This window comes from Chiloscyllium punctatum, chromosome 29, assembly GCF_047496795.1.
Source record: "Chiloscyllium punctatum isolate Juve2018m chromosome 29, sChiPun1.3, whole genome shotgun sequence".
Classification (NCBI taxonomy): domain Eukaryota; kingdom Metazoa; phylum Chordata; class Chondrichthyes; order Orectolobiformes; family Hemiscylliidae; genus Chiloscyllium; species Chiloscyllium punctatum.
The window spans coordinates 63,587,380-63,609,874 of NC_092767.1; the positions used below are offsets into that span (position 1 = coordinate 63,587,380).

General features: G+C 40.1%; 1 protein-coding gene across 12 annotated transcripts in view; it reads right to left on the reverse strand.

The window, feature by feature from the left end:
- Positions 1 to 22,495, reverse strand: part of LOC140454477 (ryanodine receptor 1-like) — a 400,334-nt gene that overhangs the window by 12,868 nt on the left and 364,971 nt on the right. For all 12 annotated transcript variants that reach the window (XM_072549257.1, XM_072549253.1, XM_072549254.1 and 9 more), the window contains 7 exons: positions 21,963 to 22,030; positions 10,023 to 10,314; positions 9,219 to 9,305; positions 5,281 to 5,523; positions 2,599 to 2,729; positions 1,416 to 1,458; positions 474 to 604 (listed from right to left, as the gene is read on the reverse strand). In XM_072549257.1, coding sequence (XP_072405358.1) covers positions 474 to 604; positions 1,416 to 1,458; positions 2,599 to 2,729; positions 5,281 to 5,523; positions 9,219 to 9,305; positions 10,023 to 10,314; positions 21,963 to 22,030 — 995 coding nt within the window. The remainder of the gene's footprint in view (positions 1 to 473; positions 605 to 1,415; positions 1,459 to 2,598; positions 2,730 to 5,280; positions 5,524 to 9,218; positions 9,306 to 10,022; positions 10,315 to 21,962; positions 22,031 to 22,495) is intronic.

Here is a 22,495-nt window from a genome sequence, read left to right on the forward strand (position 1 = left end):
ATGAGGCCCTAAAGAAGCCAATTAATAGCAGAACTGCGGCTTTACTGCCGGTTTGGAGGGTGGAGGTGCGTACATGCAGGAAACTGGGGAAAGAGACCCTCACTGACCTCCATGATCACAAGCCTCCAGCATAGTTCCTCAAATGGACCTCTTGTAATTCGAGCTCTGGCCACTGCTCCTGGTGACGCCACTCAGTATTCAAGAACTGCCTGCCCTTTAATTGGCTGACAGCTCATGGAGACATGTTCTACATTATGAAGGTGATAAGAATCCTGACCAAGGTGCCGTTGACTTTGTGGCTGCTGAACAGGTCTATCGCTTTGCCCAACAAATGCAGCCCTAACATATGTATTTTGGATTTCATACAATCAATTGCATTATTATACCAAAATTTATAGCCGTCTTGACAGAATGAAGCTAGTGAAAAACTAATTTTGCTAGATATTCGTTGTAAATCAAAGGCAGGAACTAACCATGAAAGAACTGAGTTGTCAGTTGCTGGTTTTTTCTCCTGAGGCACAGTCACATCCAAGGCACTCATATCCATTCCCAGTAGCTCTGCAATACGCTCCCTGCCATAGATATCACCATACTTATCTAGTACCTAGGAAAGCAGAAAACAACAGATATGGGAAAGCAGTGTCATACTGTTAATGTTACTGGACTAGTAACTTGTAATACAGAGGAACCTCGATTATCTGAATGACATGGGCGGGGATTATTTTGTTTGGATAATTGAAATTCGGATAATTGAATGCTAGATAACACCGTTAGCCAACCACAGGGACCTTGTGATCTTGCTGGATAATCTGAAATTCCGATAATCGAATGCCGGATAATTGAGGTCCCTCTGTATACTGGACAGCAAGTTGGTGGAATTGAAAATCAATTAATCAATCTGGAATTGAAAGCTAGTCTCAGTAATGATGACCAAGAAACAACTGTCACAAAAACCCATCTGGTTCATGAATATCGTTTAGGGAGGGAAATCTGCCCTCCTTAGCAGTTCTGCCCTACAGATGCGTCCAGACCCACAGTAACGTGGCTGATTCTTAACTGCCCTCTGAAATGGCTGAGCAAGCCACTCAGTTTGAGGGCAACTTTGGATGGGCAACAAACCAGCAGTACTCAAACTTGCTGTTTCTTTTCTATAACAAGATTTATTTGCAATGATTTACGAATGTTTGTCATATTCTTAACATGGCAAAATACCAAACAGCCTTCACCATTACTGAAGGTAAACATCAGTCTAAGTTATATTGTACTTAACATTTCTCATTGAAAAAATGGAAATTGATTAGAACTGTTTAATTCCAGAGAGAAACTGTCATGAGAAGCAGGTATTTACTATCTGTGAAAAAGACAAGGAAATTTTGATGCATGTTTGTGATTACTCTTCAAGAGTATAAGCTTACCTTTCTTTTGACAAACTTGTCCCAATAGTTATTTGGGAATGACCTGCAAAGGATGACAACAGAATTCATGTTGATATGAAGGTAGGCTTGATCCTATTAAAATACCGTTATTTAGCAAGTGCATGAGACACAACATGAAGAGACGATTAAAAAGGGCAATAAGAGACTGAGATACTATTCTATATCAAGTTTGTCTGCAGCAAGGCAGAAGACTTCTGATAGTGAGAATTTACCAGAAGGTCTATGGCCCTAGCTGACTGTCATGAATGAAGTGCAGCATCACAGTTGCCTGAAAAAGTGAACAAAATAAGAAAACTATATGTAAAAGCTAGTGCGTATTAGAGAGTTGCTATTTAAGCTATCTTTAAACTGCAAACGTTACTCTGTAGCAAGAACAAGGACAGATCGCTGCACTGCTAACATTTGATACAAACCCACAACACATACCATCTTGAAAGACAAGGTCAATAGACATATAGTAACACCACCACCTGAGAGAGTTCCCCTCCAAGCCACACACCATGTTGACTTGGAATTATATTGCTGTTCCTTCACTGTTGCTGGGTCAACACTCCCTTCTCATCATTCGAGCCAAACCCTAAGTTGTTCAAGAAGGTAACCCACCACCACCTTCTTAACACCAATAAATGTTGGCTCAAATGCTCAAATCTCATGAATAAATGAAAAAAAAAACAGGTTTCAGAAGCTCTGCTTCTGGATAGAATACCTTACAAATAGGTAAAATTTACAAAATGTCATGAGTGGCCTTTCATTTTAGCTGGGTTTCGTACTGTATTCCAGCTGTCATCTATGAGGTGTTCAGTCCAAGTGCTACAATATGAATTTCCCAACAGATCCTCAGATGGCAAGTTATACTGGCTATATGTCCATCACAGCAAAGAGGAAAGCAATTGGTATGTAGCCAGTTTTGTGACTAATCACTTATTGCATATTGGAAAATTTTGTTTCTACTGTCACAACTTTCCACATATAAAATGAAAAGTACATTTGTGGTTACTGAATATGATCGACAGTGTGCATTCAGAACAGTAGCTCGTACAGAAACATCCTTACACAACTTCTACATAAGTAGCAGATAACTTAGTTGTCTGTAATTTGATGCACGTTTGTTTGTTAGTACAGTTTTGACATGCAGTAAAGTTATGTGTCTCTCAGCACTTACGGTGTATTGAGTACTAGCCGATCCCACTGCCCTTTAATATCATCGTCTGCAGGTTGTTCTGTAATGTATGAACCATCAAATTCCAATTTCCTGGCAAGCTCCTTCTCTCGTTTGAAGATGACCAAAGGGACCTAAAGCAGGTTAAAAAAAATGAAAAGATATTACATTTTAATTTAAAGACATAAAAGCTGAATTTCAAAATGATCTTTGGCTGATTGGGTCACCAAATAGCAATAAGGACCATGATATTTATCAAACTAACAGTGCGCTCAAAGTTATTTACAAATTGAAGCTACAGGAACTTCAGGCTAGAGAAGACGCAATATTCAATGTGCACCCCAGAAATTGCTGTTTAATGTTTGCCATTCCATTGTTAGATTTGTGAAAATGGCGTATTGCTGTCTGTCTCACTATTGAAATATATAGAATTGCATGAAGTTGCTGCAAGGAGATTTAAACAATCTAGTTTAGTGTTAGTGTTACTTTCAGGCAATCACATTAGCTCTGAACATTAAAAATTACAAGTGTGACACCCAATTCCTCCAGATTTCTATTGTTGAGAGACGTTAAGAATGCAATTTTTATTTTCTCTCTTAATCCAGCCTTTCTTTTCCTTGCTTTATTTAGTTTTCTGTAGCTGATACGACAATGAATTCACCGTTGTAACCTATACTATCGCTGTGCCAAAAATTCCACAATCCTTCAAATTATTTTCTAAGCAGTGATGAAGTTATTTGCCCTACCCATTCGAAACGGCTTTTCCCTGCTGTTCTTTGCATTTGTAGTAACTTGTCATTCAAATATTTAAAGAAGCTTAAACATGCAAGGATAAACCTAACCAACTTGTTTAGTCACCTCACTGGAATGTAAAACTTATACATAATATTTAATTTCAACTGTTTCTTTTGAACAATTGCATATAACAGTACACTTGACACGATGTTCAATGAAAGGGGAATTCTATAAACTGTGGGCCTTAGAGTAGTGGAAATTTATGCTATATATTGGCATATAAATGATGTATAGCAATATTCTGGTGCAAAGATTCTTGGAAATTACAGGATGAGTCACCTGTGTCACTGCATAATACTGTGGCAGCTCTAATGTAGTTCCATAGCAGATAGATGTACCTGTATATACCAGTGAGACTATCCGTGCAGACTATTACCCTCCTTGGAGGTAGCAGGAAGGAGAAATAATTGGGCAGGTTGACCCTGGACAAACATTGACTCCCTCTTGTCATCTCATCAAATACGTGGTTGTGAAATGGCCGATGGGGGGGGGGGGGGGGGGGGGTTCTTAATATTTTCTAATCGACCTTTTCTGAGGTATTATTACATACCTCTAAAGAATGTGGGACTTGAACCAGGGCCTGCTGGTTAGGACATTTCAGGCAAAAAGCCCTTTGTTATTATTATTTAGGCTCTCAACGTCTCTGTACCCCTATTTTTCTGCAGACCTACAGCAGGTATAGGGTGACAGGCTTTGGAATTCGTTTTTACCTTGGTGGCTCTTCCTCTTCCCAGCTCCCACAAATCCAATTTGTGGGCCTCAGTTTGACCAAGGCGTAATACTTACAGACAATGGAAGGACCATCTTGTTCTGTACCTTGTGCACCATTTCAATGCTGGTTGCAAGGCTCACCTTTTAGGGTCAGAAGTCCAGTGTTTAATACTGGTGGGAATGGACAGGAACTTGTGAATATTTCATAGACTGAACAAAGGGGATGTGAGTTTCCTATGTAAATTGCTGGATTGAAACCCTGCTGCACTGAAACCCTTTAAGTCCTTTTGGCCAGGAGTGTAACTCCATTAGCCTAAAACTGAAGAACCTTTAGGGATCCAATCAGGCAAAGATGTGAGTTACCACTTCCACTTGTATTTCCCTGCCCTTTTCCTGCAGACATTGGGGAGGTGATGATGTAACAGTAATAGCTGTCCAGGGCTACTGTTTGGGGGACAAGAGTTTAAATCTTCCCATGGTAGATAATGACAGTTAAATTCAATAAAAATCTCTGATTTAAAAATGACACTAGTCTAATGGCAACTATTGCAACCATTGTTGATTGCCTTGAAAAGATCCCTCTGGTTTCCTATTGCCGTTTAGGAAGGAAACTGCCATCCTTCCCTGATCTGCCCTAGGTATGACTCCAGACCCACAGCAATGCAGTTTACTCTTAACTGCCCTCTGGGCAATTAGGGATGGACAATAAATGCTGGCTTAGCCAATGACACCCACAAACTTCCAGATAATTCCCTTTCAACTGTCAACCATTGAATCTGCTTTCAACCATTTTTTAGTTTCAGACACTGCATTCCAGATTGTACCTCAATGCATTCAAATGCATTCCTATATATTCTCTTTGTCCAAGCATGTAAAAGTTACAACCTCTGGATACTGACACTCTTAAGTACAACCAAAATATTTAACACAATTTGCTCCAATCAGATGACAGTTTTGAGGTTTGGACAAACAATGAAACATGAAATTTGAGCATGAAATTTTCCAAGTAGCTCAAATGGTAACATAACACTGAAAACTCTGAAACAATAAACTTATTGATCACCTGCATTTGAAAAATCTGCCTAGCTTATTGCTAAATTATGACTGTTAATCATGCATGTTTGCGCTAGGGAAAAATAAGTAGAACACTAACTTTATTTTCAAGTTCTTGGCACTTACCTTCAAATAGTTATATCCGATAATGCAGAGAAAAGAGAGTAGGGTGTGAAGAATGGAGAGGGCTTTCAGTGTTGGCGCCATATAACCTGTACTTTCTTCAAGGACAAAATAAACCAATGAATCCTCGTCATCCTCTTCCTCCTCTTCATCTCCATTTCCATTTCCATTTCCAAAACCAGCGCTAACCATATCATCCTCAAAACCTGTTCCCTCCAAGTCTTCTTCGTCTTCCAGTTGTGTCACCTGTCGTATGTGAAAAGAACAGTGACAATAATGTGACAACTGCTCGCACTCGTCAAATTCTTAAGGTTTATTCTGTCAGGATATGCCAGTTAGCCAGCCAGATCTTTCACTGGCTTGCTTCCAACAGGTGTCCAAACGGTGTACTAGGAGGCTATGTTTAACTTATTAAGAAGAATGCAGAACGAAAGTATTAGTGCTAATTTGTCAGTCATGCATTTTGCAAAGCAGCCTTCATAAAAGACAGGTGTTCTACAAGTAGAAACCTGTCATTTTTTCACATTGGTCCTGTGAGAATCCCAGTCAGCGTAACTACTTTTGAAGAGCAAAATACTGCGAATACTCAAAATCTGATATAAAAATAGAAAATGCTGTAGATGCTCAGCAAGACTGGTGGAGAGAGACAGAGTTGATGCTTTAGGCTGAAGACCTTTTGTCAGAACTCACAATTCTTGATGAAAAGCCATTGAACTGAAGTGCCAGTTATGTTAGTGTCTCCACTAACTGTGTTCGACCTGCTGAGTATTTGCAGCATGTTCGGGTTTTATTTAAGTACTTTTGAAGCATAGTCACTACTGCAACATGAGCAATGCCACTTTGTTGATATGAGTGAAGTGCTGGCCAGAACATCAGGTAAACTCTACCGTAGGATTCTTTTATCTGAACAGGTGTATTGGTTTAATATACTCTCTGAAAGATGGTATCTCTGACACTTTGCACAACCTTAGTCTGCATGTGCCACCCCAGACTATATGCCTGAGTGACACTTAAAACCACAGCCATTTAACTGAGCCAAGCTGATACTAGTCAAAATTCTTAGTGAGACATAAAAGATTCTGAAAGAAGTTGACATGGTGAATGCTGGAAAGGATATTTTCCCTTGTGGGAAGTCTAAAACCAGGGGCACAATTTAAAAATAAGGGTGCTGCTATTTAAACCAGCGATGAGGAGAAATCTTTTCTCTCAGAGGACCTAGAGTCTTCGGAGCTCTTCCTCAGATAGCAGTCTAGATGGGCCTTGGGAATATTTTTAAGGCAAAGATAGATTAACTTTGTTGTTAGTCAAGAATGTAAGGGTGTTGGGGCAGGTATGAATGTGGAGTTAAGATCACAATTAGATCAAGCATGATTTTATTGAATGGTGAAGCTGGCTCAAGGGGTGCTTACGTTGTACATTCATAAGTAAAAATTAAAAGATTAATTCAATTGCAATGAACAAATGACTGATAAAAGATAAAATGATCTTATTATAAATCCAGACCATGTATCTGCCAGCATTGAACATCAAAAGAGGGAAGACTGCTAGTATGTGTCAAGTGTTTCCTGTGGTGCTGACTGCTTGTACTGATTTACACCCATTTTAATTTTGATTATAAAGAACGATTAAAAAAAAATTGTATGTAGACAGTAATTACAACATACTAAAACATCCTGAAAAATATCATAGCTTTTTAATCAAAGATTTGGTAATGTGATGATACTATGGCTTTAAGAGGAATATTTTGTCCTGGACTTTTTTTTGAAGAGAGCGGTACAGAGCTGTCGATTCAAAGCCAATAAAGTAAACAGCTTGTGAGGCCTTGGGTATTTTTTCTAAGGGTGGAACAATAGAAGCAGTCTGGTAGGGTTGTATCAAGCTCCCACAGAGACAGAAATTTTTAATTTACTTTATCAGTAGCAATTGCTGCTAGGGTATTGAAGCTGTGTTTGGACTCTCCTTGCTTCTCTCTCTCACACACACACACACACACACACACACACCACACACACCACACACACCACACACACCACACACACCACACACACCACACACACCACACACACCACACACACCACACACACCACACACACACACACACACACACACACACACAGTTTTCCTCTTGATGTCTGCCCCCCCGCACTCGAGGATTGCCTGAGAGACAATCTGTCTTACTGAATTTAACCTTTTGCTAAGAGTGTGTTTTTGGAACGTTACTTTATTGGCATAGTTAATTAGATTAGATTCCCTACAGTGTAGAAACAGGCCCTTCGGCCCAACAAGTCCACACTGACTCTCTAAAGAGCAACCCACCCATACCCATTCCCCTACATTTACCCCTGACTAATGCACTATGAGCAATCTAGCATGGCCAATTCACCCGACCTGCATATCTTTGGACTGTGGGAGGAAACCGGAAGACCCGGAGGAAACCCACGCAGACACGGGGAGAATGTGCAAACTCCACACAGACAGTTGCCTGAGGTGGGAATTGAACCCGGGTCCCTGGCGCTATGAGGCAGCAGTGCTAACCACTGAGCCACCGTGTGCCATTAGTTGTTAATATATCTATTATTTTGTTAAGCATTTCATTAGAAGTATAGTTAAGCCAATTATTTTACTTTTATTTTGTCTGTATTTTAATGGTAGTATAAAAATAAAGTGTGTTTTATTTAATCTTGAGATGTTTGACCAATCGAATTGCATCTGGAACGTTACACTTTACCCTTACCATTAAAATAAAAAAGGTAAAACTATCTTCTGAATATATTTTGAGGGGGTTTGGTCTATCCATGACAGTAACAAACTATAAAACAAATTTCGGACAGATATCCTTAAAGTTTGATCAATGATGTGGGTTTTAGAGTGTGTTTTGAAGGAGAAGAGTGTGTTAGAGAGGTAGAGACTTTTAGATGGGAACTCCAGAACTTGGGTTTACTGGACTGGAGGTACCTACTAATGGTGGGATAATGGAAATTGCAACAAATGAAAATTGGAAGACTAGGAGTATTTCATGGGGTTGTGTCGGAGATTGGGGAATGGTGATGACAATAGAGGTCACAAAATAGGAGGATGATTAAACAATTGTTTAGTAGTGTAGAACTCGAGTATTGTTAAAAACAGGCATTTTGTAGGAAGTCATTAGGTTGTTAGGAACATAGGACTTAAGAACAGAAGCCATTTGGCCCTTAACTTCATGTCAGTCTTAAACAGGAGAGTAGTTACTCTTAAACTGGGGGACTGACATCAAGTAACATCCCCAGTCCAAAGCAAGATCAGCAAGTCTAAAGCCAAGGTCATGGTAATTGGGCCCAAATGAAGTCCTCTGTCCTGTGACCTTGATGTGCAAACAGGGTTTGGTGTGAATTAGGATATGGGCAGCAGAGATTTGGCTGAAATGCAGTTAGTGAAGTTAAATACAGAGAGCTGGACTTTCTGAGCAGTGGCAATCTCAATCAGGTGACAGTGTAGGGACAGGGTCTGGGAGAAGGTATAGCTGAGTGTGCGAGTGGTATGTTGAGGGTCAGTTTAATAGCTACTCAAGAGCTAAACAAGTTATTTAGTGATGTTGTGTTTCATGAGTAATTATTCACTTAACTTGTTTGGAACCCTCTAAATTCTCCAATTTAAATGGACACTTTTGGTGATTCTAAGTGTACAAGAATTACCCAGTGAAATGTTTAATTTCCAGGGAAATTTCCTTGGAATCTGCTACAATGGGGATTGTACAACTCCTATTCATGCTTCAGAAACAATTATCTGGCCATTGGAAAGCCTTGCCATAAAAATAGCTTTGGATAACAATGATACAGAGATCTAACATGAATTTAATGCGATGCTCATGAAAAAAAGCCAGCTCTGAGTGCAATTTTAGGTACAATTTTCCTAAGGAGGGAATTCCAGTAAATTTACCTTTATTTTGGATTATTTACATTTACCTTGTAGAAAAGGAGGATAAAGTTGATTGCAAACGCCACAAACAAAGCCAGGAAGCGGAGATTGTAGAAATTCCTTGACAAATAATTCTGCAGTTAAAAAAAAATGCCGTTTATTTCATGCAATACAGTTACACGTCATTGTATTCTGCTTTGACACTAAATTGATGAGTTTTTTTTAAAAAAGAGAAATGAGAGACCCCATTATTGTTCTGCTTATCGTTAACAAACCTGAACTTTGTCAACATGAGTTGGTATACATAATACAACTTGAATTGCTTCTGCTATGGACTCATTTGGGTTGAATGATACATTTCCTGGCTGCTTGACATTTTGGCTATGTTTATTATTTGGGCTGCTTCCTTAACTTACAGTGCACAATGTGAGGCCGGGCACAAACTGATGCAGGGATTATTGTGTTGTAGCCTGTGGAAAGGGTCTTAAAAAGGATTGATATACTGATTTGGGAGAATTCTTGCATGAAATTGTAGCAGAATGATCACCATAGAGGAATACTCTGCTCATTGTGAAGGAGAATTCGGTTTCAGCATGACTCTGAAAGAGGTATCTTCCTGAGTTTGGACTAAATTCAAAAGCACGAAAGATTAACTGAGAGGACTCTGTGCCATATTAGGATGTGAAAGCATATCAGATCTTTCAGGAATCAGGCAGTTATAGGCTTCCTACTGGTATTAAGACCATAACCAAGGCAGTCTCCGCTGCCAACAGTGGCCAGCTGCCATACATGTTCAACACAGGAGTCCAAAGAGATTCCTTTTCAGGTGTTTGAGAAGTGTTCATACTTACCAAGAGCTTAGTCTTGTAATTCTCAAACTCATTCCAGAACTCCATTACTGCTTCTGGTTCCTCCTTTTTGCTCTCCTGCTTGGCCTTCTTCCTCATCTTCCTTGCTGGTGTAACAGATTCTTCTTCTTTTTCTTCTTCTTCTTCTTTAGCCTTTTCTGCTTCTCCTGCCTCCTTTTCTGCTTCTCCTGCCTCCTTTTCTCCTTCTCCTTCTGCCTTTTCCCCTGTTTCTTCAGATTGTTCTAGCAATTCTTTCTCTTTCATATCCTTCTCAGCCTTTTCACCATTTTCAGTGCTTTACGGGACAAGAAAAAGGGGAAAAAGAACCCACCAAAATTAACACTTAACAGGGATCGAAATGACAATTGTAAGGTAATGTTTAGGACTTGTAGAAACAATCATTATACAACAAGTCACTAATGTTTTGTGGCCTATCACAGTATAGATGCATTAATGGATCAAACCCAACAATTATGTAATTTCATTATGGATAAAGGCATTTGATTTCCTTATAAATCAGTTTTGAATTGCAAGATAATTTCTTATTAAAACATACTTCTTGGTAAGTAATTATAGGTTATTACTCCAACAGGTTGATGACAATTCATGGCGTTTAAAAGGTCACAATTAAATTTATTGAAGTATTTCCCTGTAAGTGACTGTTATACACTCTCTATAATTACTGAATGAAAAAGGAGTTTATTTCCACCAAAATTAAGAAAGGAACTGTTAACTGTTGATGTATAGAAAAAACATGAACTTTGTGGGTCACAGGCTATCCAGGCGTATCCCTTGGTATAGATATAGAAAGCAGATCCACAAATTACCTCAATTCTAGGACTTTTCATTAAATGCTGAGTACAAATAGAAATTTTACAAGATCAGAATTTAATTGTAAACAGTTACTTCATGAAAGGATGTGAGACTCATCCTAAAATATATATTTTTCAATTTTCTGTATTTTTTAAAAATTGTGGACCAAAATGGGAAAAGGGGCTCAGGTACATAATTCTTTGAAATTTGCATCATACATAGACAGGATGGTTAGATTAGATTCTCTACAGTGTGGAAACAGGCCCTTCGGCCCAACCAGTCCACACCGACCCTCTGAAGAGTACCCCACCCAGACCCATTTCCCTCTGACTAATGCACCTAACACTATGGGCAATTTAGCATGGCCAATTCATCTAACCTGCACATCTTTGGGCTGTGGGAGGAAACCGGAGCACCCAGAGGAAACCCACGCAGACACGGGGAGAATGTCCAAACTCCACACAGACAGTTGCCAGAGGCTGGAATCGAACCTGGGATCCTCATGTTGTGAGGCAGCAGTGCTAACCACTGAGCCACCATGCCGCCCATAAGAGTGTTAGGGCGATGTTTAGCATGCATGCCTTCATTGCTTAGACCTTTGAGTATAGGAGTTGGGACGTCATGTTGAGGTTGCACAGGACATTGGTGAGGCCTCTTCTGGAGTACTCTGTAAATTTCTGGTTGTCCTGCTATACAAGGATATTACTTAATTAGAGTGGGTTCAGAAAAGATTCAACAGGATTTTACTGGGAATGGAAGGTTTGAATTATAAAGATAGGCTGGGACTTTTTTCACTGGACCATAGGGGGTTGAGGGGTGACCTTATAGAGGATTATCAAATCACTAGCTTTTGGAGAACTGCTCCTTCATCAGGTGGTTGTAGAGAAAACGATGGTACGACACAGAATTTATAGCAAAAGGCTATGGCAACAGATGAATGGGCACCGCACAACAATCAACAGGCAGGAGTGTTCCAACCCAGTTGGGGAACACTTCAGCGGTCCAGGACATTTGACCTCGGACCTTCAGGTGACCATTCTCCAAGGTGGACTTCGGGAAAGGCAGCAGCAAAATGTGGCTGAGCAGAGGTTGATAGCTAAGTTCAGTACCCACAGGGATAACCTCAACTGGGACCTTGGGTTCATGTCACACTACAGGTGACCCCATTGCACTATGCACACAGACACTCCCACAATCTCTCACACACATACACACACAGGCACTCCTACACTCACACATATACATTCGCTCTCACAAACACACGCACACATAGACATATGCGTTGGTGGGGTGAATTTGTACATGCAGAGTAACATTGTACTTTGCTCAAAAACTGCATGGATTCATGCAAGACTCTGTGAATTCATTTTTTAGATTAGAATCAGTCTAAACATCATGACACAGACAGCAGCACACAGGGGGCTAATACCTTCAACACATTATCTGGGCTGACACCAATTGTTAGAGTTCACCTGAGAATGTAACTTTTAAAAAAAGTTTTGCAATTTACATAAGAAAGAAGTGAAACTAACATGGCCATTCTAACAGATGAGAGACTTAAACAATCAAGGTATTTTTCAATGTATAATTTCAGTTACATCGCACTGTAAACTTTTGCTGTAAATTCTGTGTCTTACAATTGTGTCCTCTACAACCACCTGATGAAGGAGTGGCACTTCAAAAGCTAGTGCTTCCAATTAACCCGTTGGACTATAACCTGGTGTTGTGTGATTTTTAACTTTGTACACCTCAGTCCAACACCAGCATCTCCAAATCATACACACAGACACTCCTACACACACACACGAATCCTCTCAGAGACATCTACCCCTTCACACTCACACCACCAGTCTCCCTCTCCCCCTTCCACTCCCCCCCTCCCCCAAACAGACACACAAAATAAAGTTTGTGGGGTGAATTTGTACTTGCAGAGTTACATTGTACTTTGCTCAAAACCTGCATGAATCCATGTAAAACTCTGTTAATCTGTTAACAGCATTCTCTGACAAGCAAGAAAGCTTGTCGCAGTTAATACCGTGGACAAGGACCAGTGAACTGCCTTCTGAGCCTTTTCCTCTGCCTGTAACACCTAGGTTTCTGTCTGTGTGTGTGTGTAAGCAGGAGATTTTATAAATGAGTTAGAGTTTTAACTGGTAGAGTTACATGTCAATGGTTCATAATTCCTTAACTATAAGTGGAATCTATTTATTTGTATTAAAAAGTAATTCTTGTTAAGTACAGAAACTCGGTCTTTGCTTCCCTGTAACACTGGAAGGTAGGAATAGGAAAACGAGGGCCCTCTGAATCAGACACCCAACCAAATCAGATCGGACAAAATGGAGGTGGGGATCTGTGGATAGGTTTTCCTTTCTGTTGTATTTGAATAATTGTTGTATTTGGTATTCAGCACAGAGAATTGGAAGTGAAAGCAGAGATTTATATGTCAGGCCTCCTTGCAAAACATTTGGTCCAAGATTCCTGAGATTTTCCAACATCGATGGGCTTCCTACAGAAAGCTGGTAGTGGACCTTATTCCAAAGGTGAGATACCTGCTTGGGGTGTGTGGGCAGCCTGAAGATGAAATAGAAAAACACACTCTGAATTTGTAGAAATGGCCTCCCTCGCTATGAACTCTCCCCACCCCTTCTCTTCAATAGTAGTCAGGAGCTGAGCTGTCTGACTTGCAGCCTCCCTTGTGACTGCCACTGATTCCACTGCAATCTGTGCCATGAGTGGTTTTGTTGTGATGTTATGTACATACATCTTTAAAGGATCATATCTTAACCAGCTGTCAATTATCACTCACTTCTCGATGGATCCTTAAGTCTAAATCCTATAACTCTGTATTCAGAGTACAGCAGGAGAGGTAGAGGTCAGACAAATACACACAGCTTCCATTTTAACATTGTATGTAAATAGCCTTAACGTCAAATAAATAACTCATTATTGTTTTTACTATTCCTTGTCACAGAATTGATATGTTTATGTTGATCAGAAGAACGCAACGGTGCTAATGACATAGTGACATTTGGAATATTGTGAGCAGTTTGGCCCCGCATCTAAGGAAAGATGTGCTGGCGTTGGAGGGAGTCTAGAAGAGTGATTATGTCAACGATCCCGGGATAAAGGGCTTTCATATGAGGATTCTGTGTATGTGCTTGATGGAATTAAGAAGGATTGTGGGGGTGGGATTGAAACTAACAAGATACTGAGAGGCCTGGAAAGTGTGGATGAGGAGAAGATGTTTCAACAAGTTGCAGAGCTTCACCACTGAAGTACAGTGGCATCAGGGTGTACAATGTGCAAGATGTACGTTAACTTACCAGGGTGATCTAGATAACACCTTCCAAATCTGTGACCTCTACCTCTAGAAAAACAAGGGCAGCAGATACATGGGAACATGACTGACAATTTTCTCTCCAAGCAGCACATCACCCTAACTTGGAACTATGTCACCATCTTTCACTGCTGGGTCAAAACCCTGGAATTCCCACCCTAACCTCACTGTGGGCACATTTACACCACACTGACCTGCAGAAGTTCAGGAAGACAGATCAATACCAGCTTCCAATTGAAAAAAAAAGAAAGATTATCCGGGTACGATCTATTTACTTTTGTTTCTTTGAAAATGAAGTGTCATAAATGATCATTCTATTTTCACCCCTCCTCATGTCTATTCCTGACAAGCCTTGTCTTTTTCATTCCACACAGGACCCTCATTTATTTAATTTTGGTAGCAAGCTTTAAACATTACCAGATTTTATTTATTTAGCAGGTGTTAAATTTATACTGATCAATTTTGGAGTGGTCTGAAGAGTATATGTATCTTTTATAATTGTACTGTACTGCTGGAGGATGGCACAAAATCTGAAGATTGTGGGAGCAGTAATAAAAGCAGCGGGAGTAAGAAAAATGAAAGCAAATGCATGAGGGGGTTCTAAAATTTCTTGATTTTCCTGGAGTAAGCAACAAGAGAAAAGCCGAGGGGTACTTTTATTGGCCTTATGAACTATGATTCATGCTGCAGTTCACATGCCCTGTTCACTAATACTCGCAAATGATAACTTGATTGTTTTCTTTTATTTCACTCTCAGTAGTTACAATTTGCATTAACTTACAGGAGACCTAGGCCTTCAGTCACTGGGATTGATGGCCCTTCAGGCAATTGAGCTAGCGACATTTTCATGTCAGATCTTTTGACAACTTCTACTTTAAAGTAAAATAATGAAAATTTCCAAGGTCTTCAAGCACAGTTGGATTCTTACATTCAGTCTTATTTAAAATCCCTGGTGCTTAAATGTTTTCTCTTTCTTTGTGTTGCCCTATCTTTACAGCTGACAAGATTCCCACCCCTTTGTATTCCTGCCACTTTGAGATGAAGGTTAACGTTTGTTCTGTGCTGTGAGAATCTGTATATACTCCATAGACTTGTGAATTAGTTAACAGAGAATAGTGAAATGATGTTGAATAGAATAATTACCTTCATGTACTACTCAAGTACACCACTCCTAAACACCTCTCATTCAACTCTACCCAGAGTATTGAACAAACCATTTAGAGTCATTGTCATAGAGACGTACAGCATGGAAACAGACCCTTCAGTCCAACCCGTCCATGCCGGCCAGATATCCCAACCCAATCTAGTCCCACCTGCCAGCACCTGGCCCATATCCCTCCAAACCCTTCCTATACATATACCCATCTAAATGCCTTTTAAATGCTGTAATTGTACCAGCCTCCACCACTTCCTCTGGCAGCTCATTCCATACATGCACCAACCTCTGTGTGAAATAGTTGCCCCTTAGGTCTCTTTCATATCTTTCCCCTCTCACTCTAAACCTACGCCTTCTAGTTCTGGACTCCTAACCCCAGGGTTGCTTGTTCTTGACATGGGATGGAAAAATTAAAGTTTTACTTTAAAAAGTACTGGTTCTAAATAAAAACAAATTCCAAATATACAGGAGTGGTTTTCAATGGTTGCAGCTTGCACATACTTGAAGGGGGACAAAAATGCATTAATGTGGAGGAAAACGTGGGAGACTAGGAATCACTGGATTGCTCTTTAAAAGATGGATTCCCATGCTCAATGGTTTTGATTTTATACAAGTTTTTTTGCAGGAGGAATTCAATTCTTTTTTAAAGTTGTTTTATTGAGAAGAGGCATAATGGAATGGAATAGGTCACTCAGGACAGTTTGGGGATCATTGAAGAGAAGCTCACAGATTACAGGCAGATAGGAAAGACCATGAGTATTGGATAAAGAGAGATAGACTCCATGTTAGGCAGTACTGCTTTTTGCTGTACTGCTGGGAAAGCAACTGAAATACGAGTTGTGTGTACAAAATCAATGAATAGTCAAGGGCAATTGGATTAGTATGCAGCGAGTGTTTGAGTCAAGGTTCAGGAAAAGGATTCTCCAGATCCTCGGATGCTGCCTGACCTGCTGTGTTTTCCTAGCAACACACTCTCAACAAGGTTCAGGAAAAGTCCCAGCAGCTTTAGGGGTTTAAATGCGAGAGTCACTAGTTGTTCAGTATAGCTGAGAGAGGGAGTTGAAAAGCTCAAGCAATATTTGCTTGATACAGCTGAGAACTCTGGGAAATCAACAGAGTCTGTTCTTGGTGAAATGGTTGGTGAAAAGCTGGAATTGTTACGGCGAGTGAGTACTGAAGTACTATTTTGGACAGTTTTGAGAAGATTTGTAGATCAATTTGAGGTTTTGGATGTAGGTTCGCTCACTGAACTGGGAGGCTCATTTCCAGATATTTTGTCACCCTACTAGGTAATATCTTCAGTGGGCCTCAGGCAAAGCAGTGTACATGATTCCTGATTTCTATTTATATGTTTGGATTTCTTTGGGTTGGCGATGTAATTTCCTGTTCTTTTTCCCAGGGGGTGGTAGATGGGGTCTAACTTGATGTGTTTGTTGATAGAGTTCCGGTTGGAATGCCATGCTTCTAAGAATTCTATTTTGGAGTCCAAGGGAGCATAGACCCAGGAAAGGAGAGCGATCATACTGAATTGGAGCAGTCATTGAGGCAGACTGAAAGAGTGGCCTTTAGGAGTTTCAACACTGAAGGAAATGGAAGATACACTAATTAAATTAGAAAAGAAATTAGGAAAACAAAGAGGGTATGGAAAATATTAGCTTGAGCCCAGAAAACCCAAAGGTATTGTAAGTACATAAAGAGCAAATGGATAACTAAGGAAAGAGTAGAACCTGTTCAAGATAAAAATATACAAACTATGGAGGTGGAATAATCGGGTGCAGTTCTTATGTACAAATGTAAATTAGGAATAGGTCATTCAGCCCCTCAGGCCTGTTCTGCCATTTGATAAAGATTGTAGTTGATCTGGTTGTGTTCTCATCTCTCTTCCTGCTTACTGTGATACTCTCTGGACTCTCTAACTCCATAATTTCTCTACCTCTGACTTACGGTATTGAGTGACCCTGCTTCACTGCTGCCTGGGGAAGAGAGTCCACAGACTCCAACTTCAACAAACGTTCTCCTTGTTTGTCTTAAATGGAAGATTCTTTGTATTTAAACTGCTTCTCTAGTTCTAGTCTCTCCAAAAAAGAGAATTGTCCTTTAGCGCTTGCTTTCATTGGGCTGAACATTTTGAGTATAGGATTTGGGATGTCGTGTTGTGAATGTACAGGACATTGGTGAATACTGCACACTCAAATTTGAAAGGTGCAGAAAAGGTTTACAGGGATGTTGTTGGGTCTGGAGGGATTGAGTATAGGGACAGGCTGAATAGGCTAGGGCTTTTTTTTCCCAGAAGTGACCTTGTAGAGGTTTATAAAACTATGAGGAGCATAGATAGGATGAATAGCCAAAGTCTTTTTCCTAGGACGGGGAGTCCAAAACTTAAGGGCACAAGTTTAAGGTTCAAGGGGTAACTTTTTCAAACGTTGGGTGCTGCACGTATGGAATGAGTTGCCAGAGGAAGTGACGGGAGGTAGATACAATTACATTTAAAAGGCATCTGAGTGGGAACAGGAATAGAAAACGTTCAGAGGGATATTGGCCAAATGCTGGCTAATGGGACTGAACTAGATTGGGATGTCTGGTCGGCGTGGGAGAGTTGGATCGAAAAGCCTGTTTCCATGCTGAATGACAATGACTAGGACCTGTTGGCACAGCCTCAGAGGGAAGAGATGACTCTTTAGAACTGAGATGAGGAGGAATTTCTTCAGCCACAGGGTTGCTGCAGAGGGCTGTGCAGGCCAAGTCATTGAGTGTATTTAAGATAGAGATGATAGAAAGGTTCTTGATTAGCAGGGAATCAACGGTAATGGGAAGAAGGCTGAAGAATGGGGCTGAGGAACATATCAACCATGAGTGAATGGTACAGCAGATTCGATGATCTGAATGGCCTTATTCTCCTCTGAAATAGGATAGTCTTTGAAGGTAACTCTTTGATTGCAAAGCACTTTGGGAAAAACCAAGGATGTAACAAGCTGCAGTATAACCAGAATCTCTCTCTTTCCAACTTACCCTTCTAAATGTTAGGAATACTTACTTCTCAAATAATAAATACAGTCAGGGACAAATCGGTATTGAGTCAGTCGTCTCACCTCCATACAAGTACATTGAATTTACAGCAAAGGCAACAGGCCAGTCAGCTCAATTTTCCAGTACTAATATTCCACATCAGTCTCCTTCCACTTCATCTCATCCATTCCACATTCTATTTCTCTCAGTTGCATGTACTTCTCTGGCAACTCTCTAAGTGCATTGATGCTGTTCATCTCAACAATTCCTTGCAATAGTCAGTTCAACATTCTCACTACCCTTTTGGTAAAGAGGTTTCTCTGATATGAATTACTGAATTTATTGGTGATCTTGTTATGATGCCAACTCCTAGTTTTGGACTTACCATTTCCAGCAAAACCTCCTCCAACTTCTTCCCTGCTGAACTTTCATAGTTTTAACAAGTTTTGTTGGGCCACTTCTCAGCTCAGTTCTGGAGCCCCAGTTTTGCTGACATAATATCTGAGTTCTGGTATTATCCTTGCAAATCTTTTTTGATCAATCGTACTCATTATAACTTAAAAATTGGATAATGGCATTGAGGCATTACAATGTGTGTCTACCCTACAGCCGACGGAAATGGGGAAGCCATCACACAAGCTTTAAGCTGTCTTCTCATTTTACCGAATGGGGCATACAGCTCAGCACTGGACATGCTGTTGAGGAGTTCAAGTGAGGCCGGTACCAATTAAAATTAGCTTGCCCCTAAAGGGGAGTGCATTCTGACTCTGGTAGATGCTAGAAGTAGTAGATGGGAAAGATTTTCTGAAAAAGAAAAAAAATTAGACCAAGGGAACAATATGGCAAAGATTCTTAGATGGTCCTTAGATTGGAAATGGAAAGGAGGAGTTAGCTCATCTTGCCACAAGGAACCAGGAGACTCTTCAGACAAATGAGCAGAAGTGACTGAGAGCAGACAGCAACAGAGGGCAATGCCCTCTGAGTCTGATCCTGAACGCATGGGAACAGTGCTGGAAAACCTCAATGATCTTAACACAAATGGCCAAAGTCAGGGAATGCATCTTCAAAAGTCAGATCTTCCCTAAAACATCTCCAATCTCAAACAATGCTCACTTTAATCCACTTCAACACTCAGTCATCATCAATTCTATCAACTGGATCTTATGCCTAACATTCAGAAATTCACTTTATTCTGACATACTTCAACAAAGCTGTAAGTCTCACATCCACATTTTGCAGCTTCTTCGTGCTCCTAACTATTGTTGCGAAGTTGATGTGTGTAAAATTGTACAACGGGGGAAAGCAGTGCATGGCCCCTTTAAAATATGGTGTTTTTTTCAATGCTTAGAGTTAAAATGGATGTCAGAACAGCACTTTAAAGTGCAGGTGCACAGGAAGCGCCCAAATTGAAACTTTTTGTATCGAACAGCCAAGCAGCATTTTTATCAAGATGACAAGTTTTTTCAAATTCAGCCAATCAATTTAAACCAAGCACCTAGCTATTAAGAACCTATTAGTTTTTTTCCCCCAAAGTTCCGAAACAATGCAACAGCATATAAAACAGTAATTGCTGCTCCTGGAATTTGAGGAAATCACCTCCAGCACCTAAAATACCTCAAAAAAAAAGGAGTAGCTGTTACAGCCAGAAATTTTTCCCGTCCTCCATCTTTCAAAGGTAGAAGACAATGGGTGATGGTGGAGGGTTATTTTTCAGACTGGAGGCCTGTGACCAGTGGAGTGCCACAAGGATCAGTGCTGGATCCTCTACTTTTTGTCATTTATATAAATGATTTGGATGCGAGCATAAGAGGTACAGTTAGTAAGTTTGCAGATGACACCAAAATTGGAGGTGTAGTGGACAGCGAAGAGGGTAGAAGTGGCAGATGGAGTTTAATTCAGATAAATGCGAGGTGCTGCATTTTGGGAAAGCAAATCTTAGCAGGACTTATACACTTAATGGTAAGGTTCTAGGGAGTGTTGCTGAACAAAGAGACCTTGGAGTGCAGGTTCATAGCTCCTTGAAAGTGGAGTCACAGGTAGATAGGATAGTGAAGGCAGCGTTTGGTATGCTTTCCTTTATTGGTCAGAGTATTGAGTACAGGAGTTGGGAGGTCATGTTGCGGCTGTACAGGACATAGGTTAGGCCACTGTTGGAATATTGCGTGCAATTCTGGCTTCCTTCCTATCGGAAAGATGTTGTGAAACTTGAAAGGGTTCAGAAAAGATTTACAAGGATGTTGCCAGGGTTGGAGGATTTGAGCCACAGGGAGAGGCTGAACAGGCTGGGGCTGTTTTCCCTGGAGCGTCGGAGGCTGAGGGGTGACCTTATAGAGGTTTAAAAAATTATGAGGTGCATGGATAGGTTAAATAGACAAAGACTTTTCCTTGGGGTCGGGGAGTTCAGAACTAGAGGATATAGGTTTAGGATGAGAGGGGAAAGATATAAAAGGGTGGTACGAGTATGGAATGAGCTGCCAGAGGAAGTGGTGGAGGCTGGTACAATTACAACATTTAAGAGGCATTTGGATGGGTATATGAATAGGATGGGTTTGGAGGGATATGGGCCGGGTGCTGGCAGGTGGGACTAAATTGGATTGGGATATCTGGTCGGCAAGGACGGGTTGGACCGAAGGGTCAGTTTCCATGCTGCACAGCTCTATGATTCTATAAATTTAAATCTGATGGTATAGACAACCTAGCACCAATCCGATTGTAAGAAAGGTATGAAAGAAGAGGGCATTTGAAAATTGGCAGAGAGCCAACTTCCAAGCCAACTTTCGGCTCTCAGAGGAAGCACCACCTAACTAATAAAGGCAGTGTGGCATTCTTTGTTAATATTCCAGACAGCAGAATTCACAGAGGGAACATTCCTGACAGAAGAACTGACAAAAATTCGACATAGAGAGGCATTACTGACACAAGAATTTGAACAAGGAGGCATTCCTTAAAGAAGATCAGTGAAGACGGCATGGAGCATTCCGGAATACACATTCTAGCTGTAATTTTGTGTGAGTAAATTCTACTGTTTTGTTATTTGATTGGCACTTGTATTTTGTTGGAACAGCATAACATCAGAATTTTGTTTTATTCGGGAATAGTTAGTAGCTCGAGGGGAATTGTTAAGTTTGTAAGTGGTTCTATAAATCTGTCCACTGTTGGAATTAGATAAGTAAATTGTTACTTTTGATTATAGGGTGATGCATTTTATATTTCACTTAACCACTCCTTCATAACAGATTGTAGGAAAAGTAAAAATGGCCCACCAATGGCTTTAAAATTGAATCTAAGTGGAGTAGAGGGGCAAAACTCACAATCGTTAAAAATATCAAATGCAGGTTCATAAAGCAGTACAGAACGCAAACAAAATATTGGGCTCATTTAAGGGAATGAAAATCAAAACTTAAATTTGTATTGAGCCTTCAAGCACATGAAACTATTAACTGGCTTTGTCTTACATTCTTTTGTATTGTATTTCAATTTGACATCCTATTTATCAACATTATTTTTTAAATGATCGGTAGGGCTGAACTGTTAAGAAAGTAACATTTTTATTTTGCTGATATGAAGTCATATTTCTACATCCTTGCCCTTTAAAAAAAAGCTGAAGATTAAAAAATGTTGGAAGACTCACTCTGCTTTCTCAGCTTCAGTCTTGAGTGGATCTTCTTCCTTGGTTTCTATTTCAGATTCAATCTGTTGCTGTTAAAAAGTAAGAGAGCATTTTGCAATGCTTTAACAACATTTACTGTAGGTCTAGGTATTGAAATAAAAACTCTTGACAAAGTCTCAACACTGGCCTCTGATGAAACAGCAGTTAGAGGAAGGTAAGATGAACATGTCAAGATTTAATCCAGCCCAAGCGATTAAGAGATAAAAATGCATACTGCAGTTTTCTATACTCCACCAAGTAACTACCCATTTTTTATTCAATGTCCTTCCACTTAGGTTGAATTTTGGTATAAGAATCAACTAAATTGAAGAGGAAACAAAGTGCAGCCTCAATATTTATAGCTTACTTGCTTTCGAGTTTAAGGTTTATTTTTCTCTTCATATTCAATTGTCAATTCAAATAGGTAGTCTTGTGGCACAGTTGTTAGTGTCTCTGCACCTCAGACAGAAGCTCCAGGCTGGAATTCCACCCTAGGACTCGGAAATTCTTCCAAC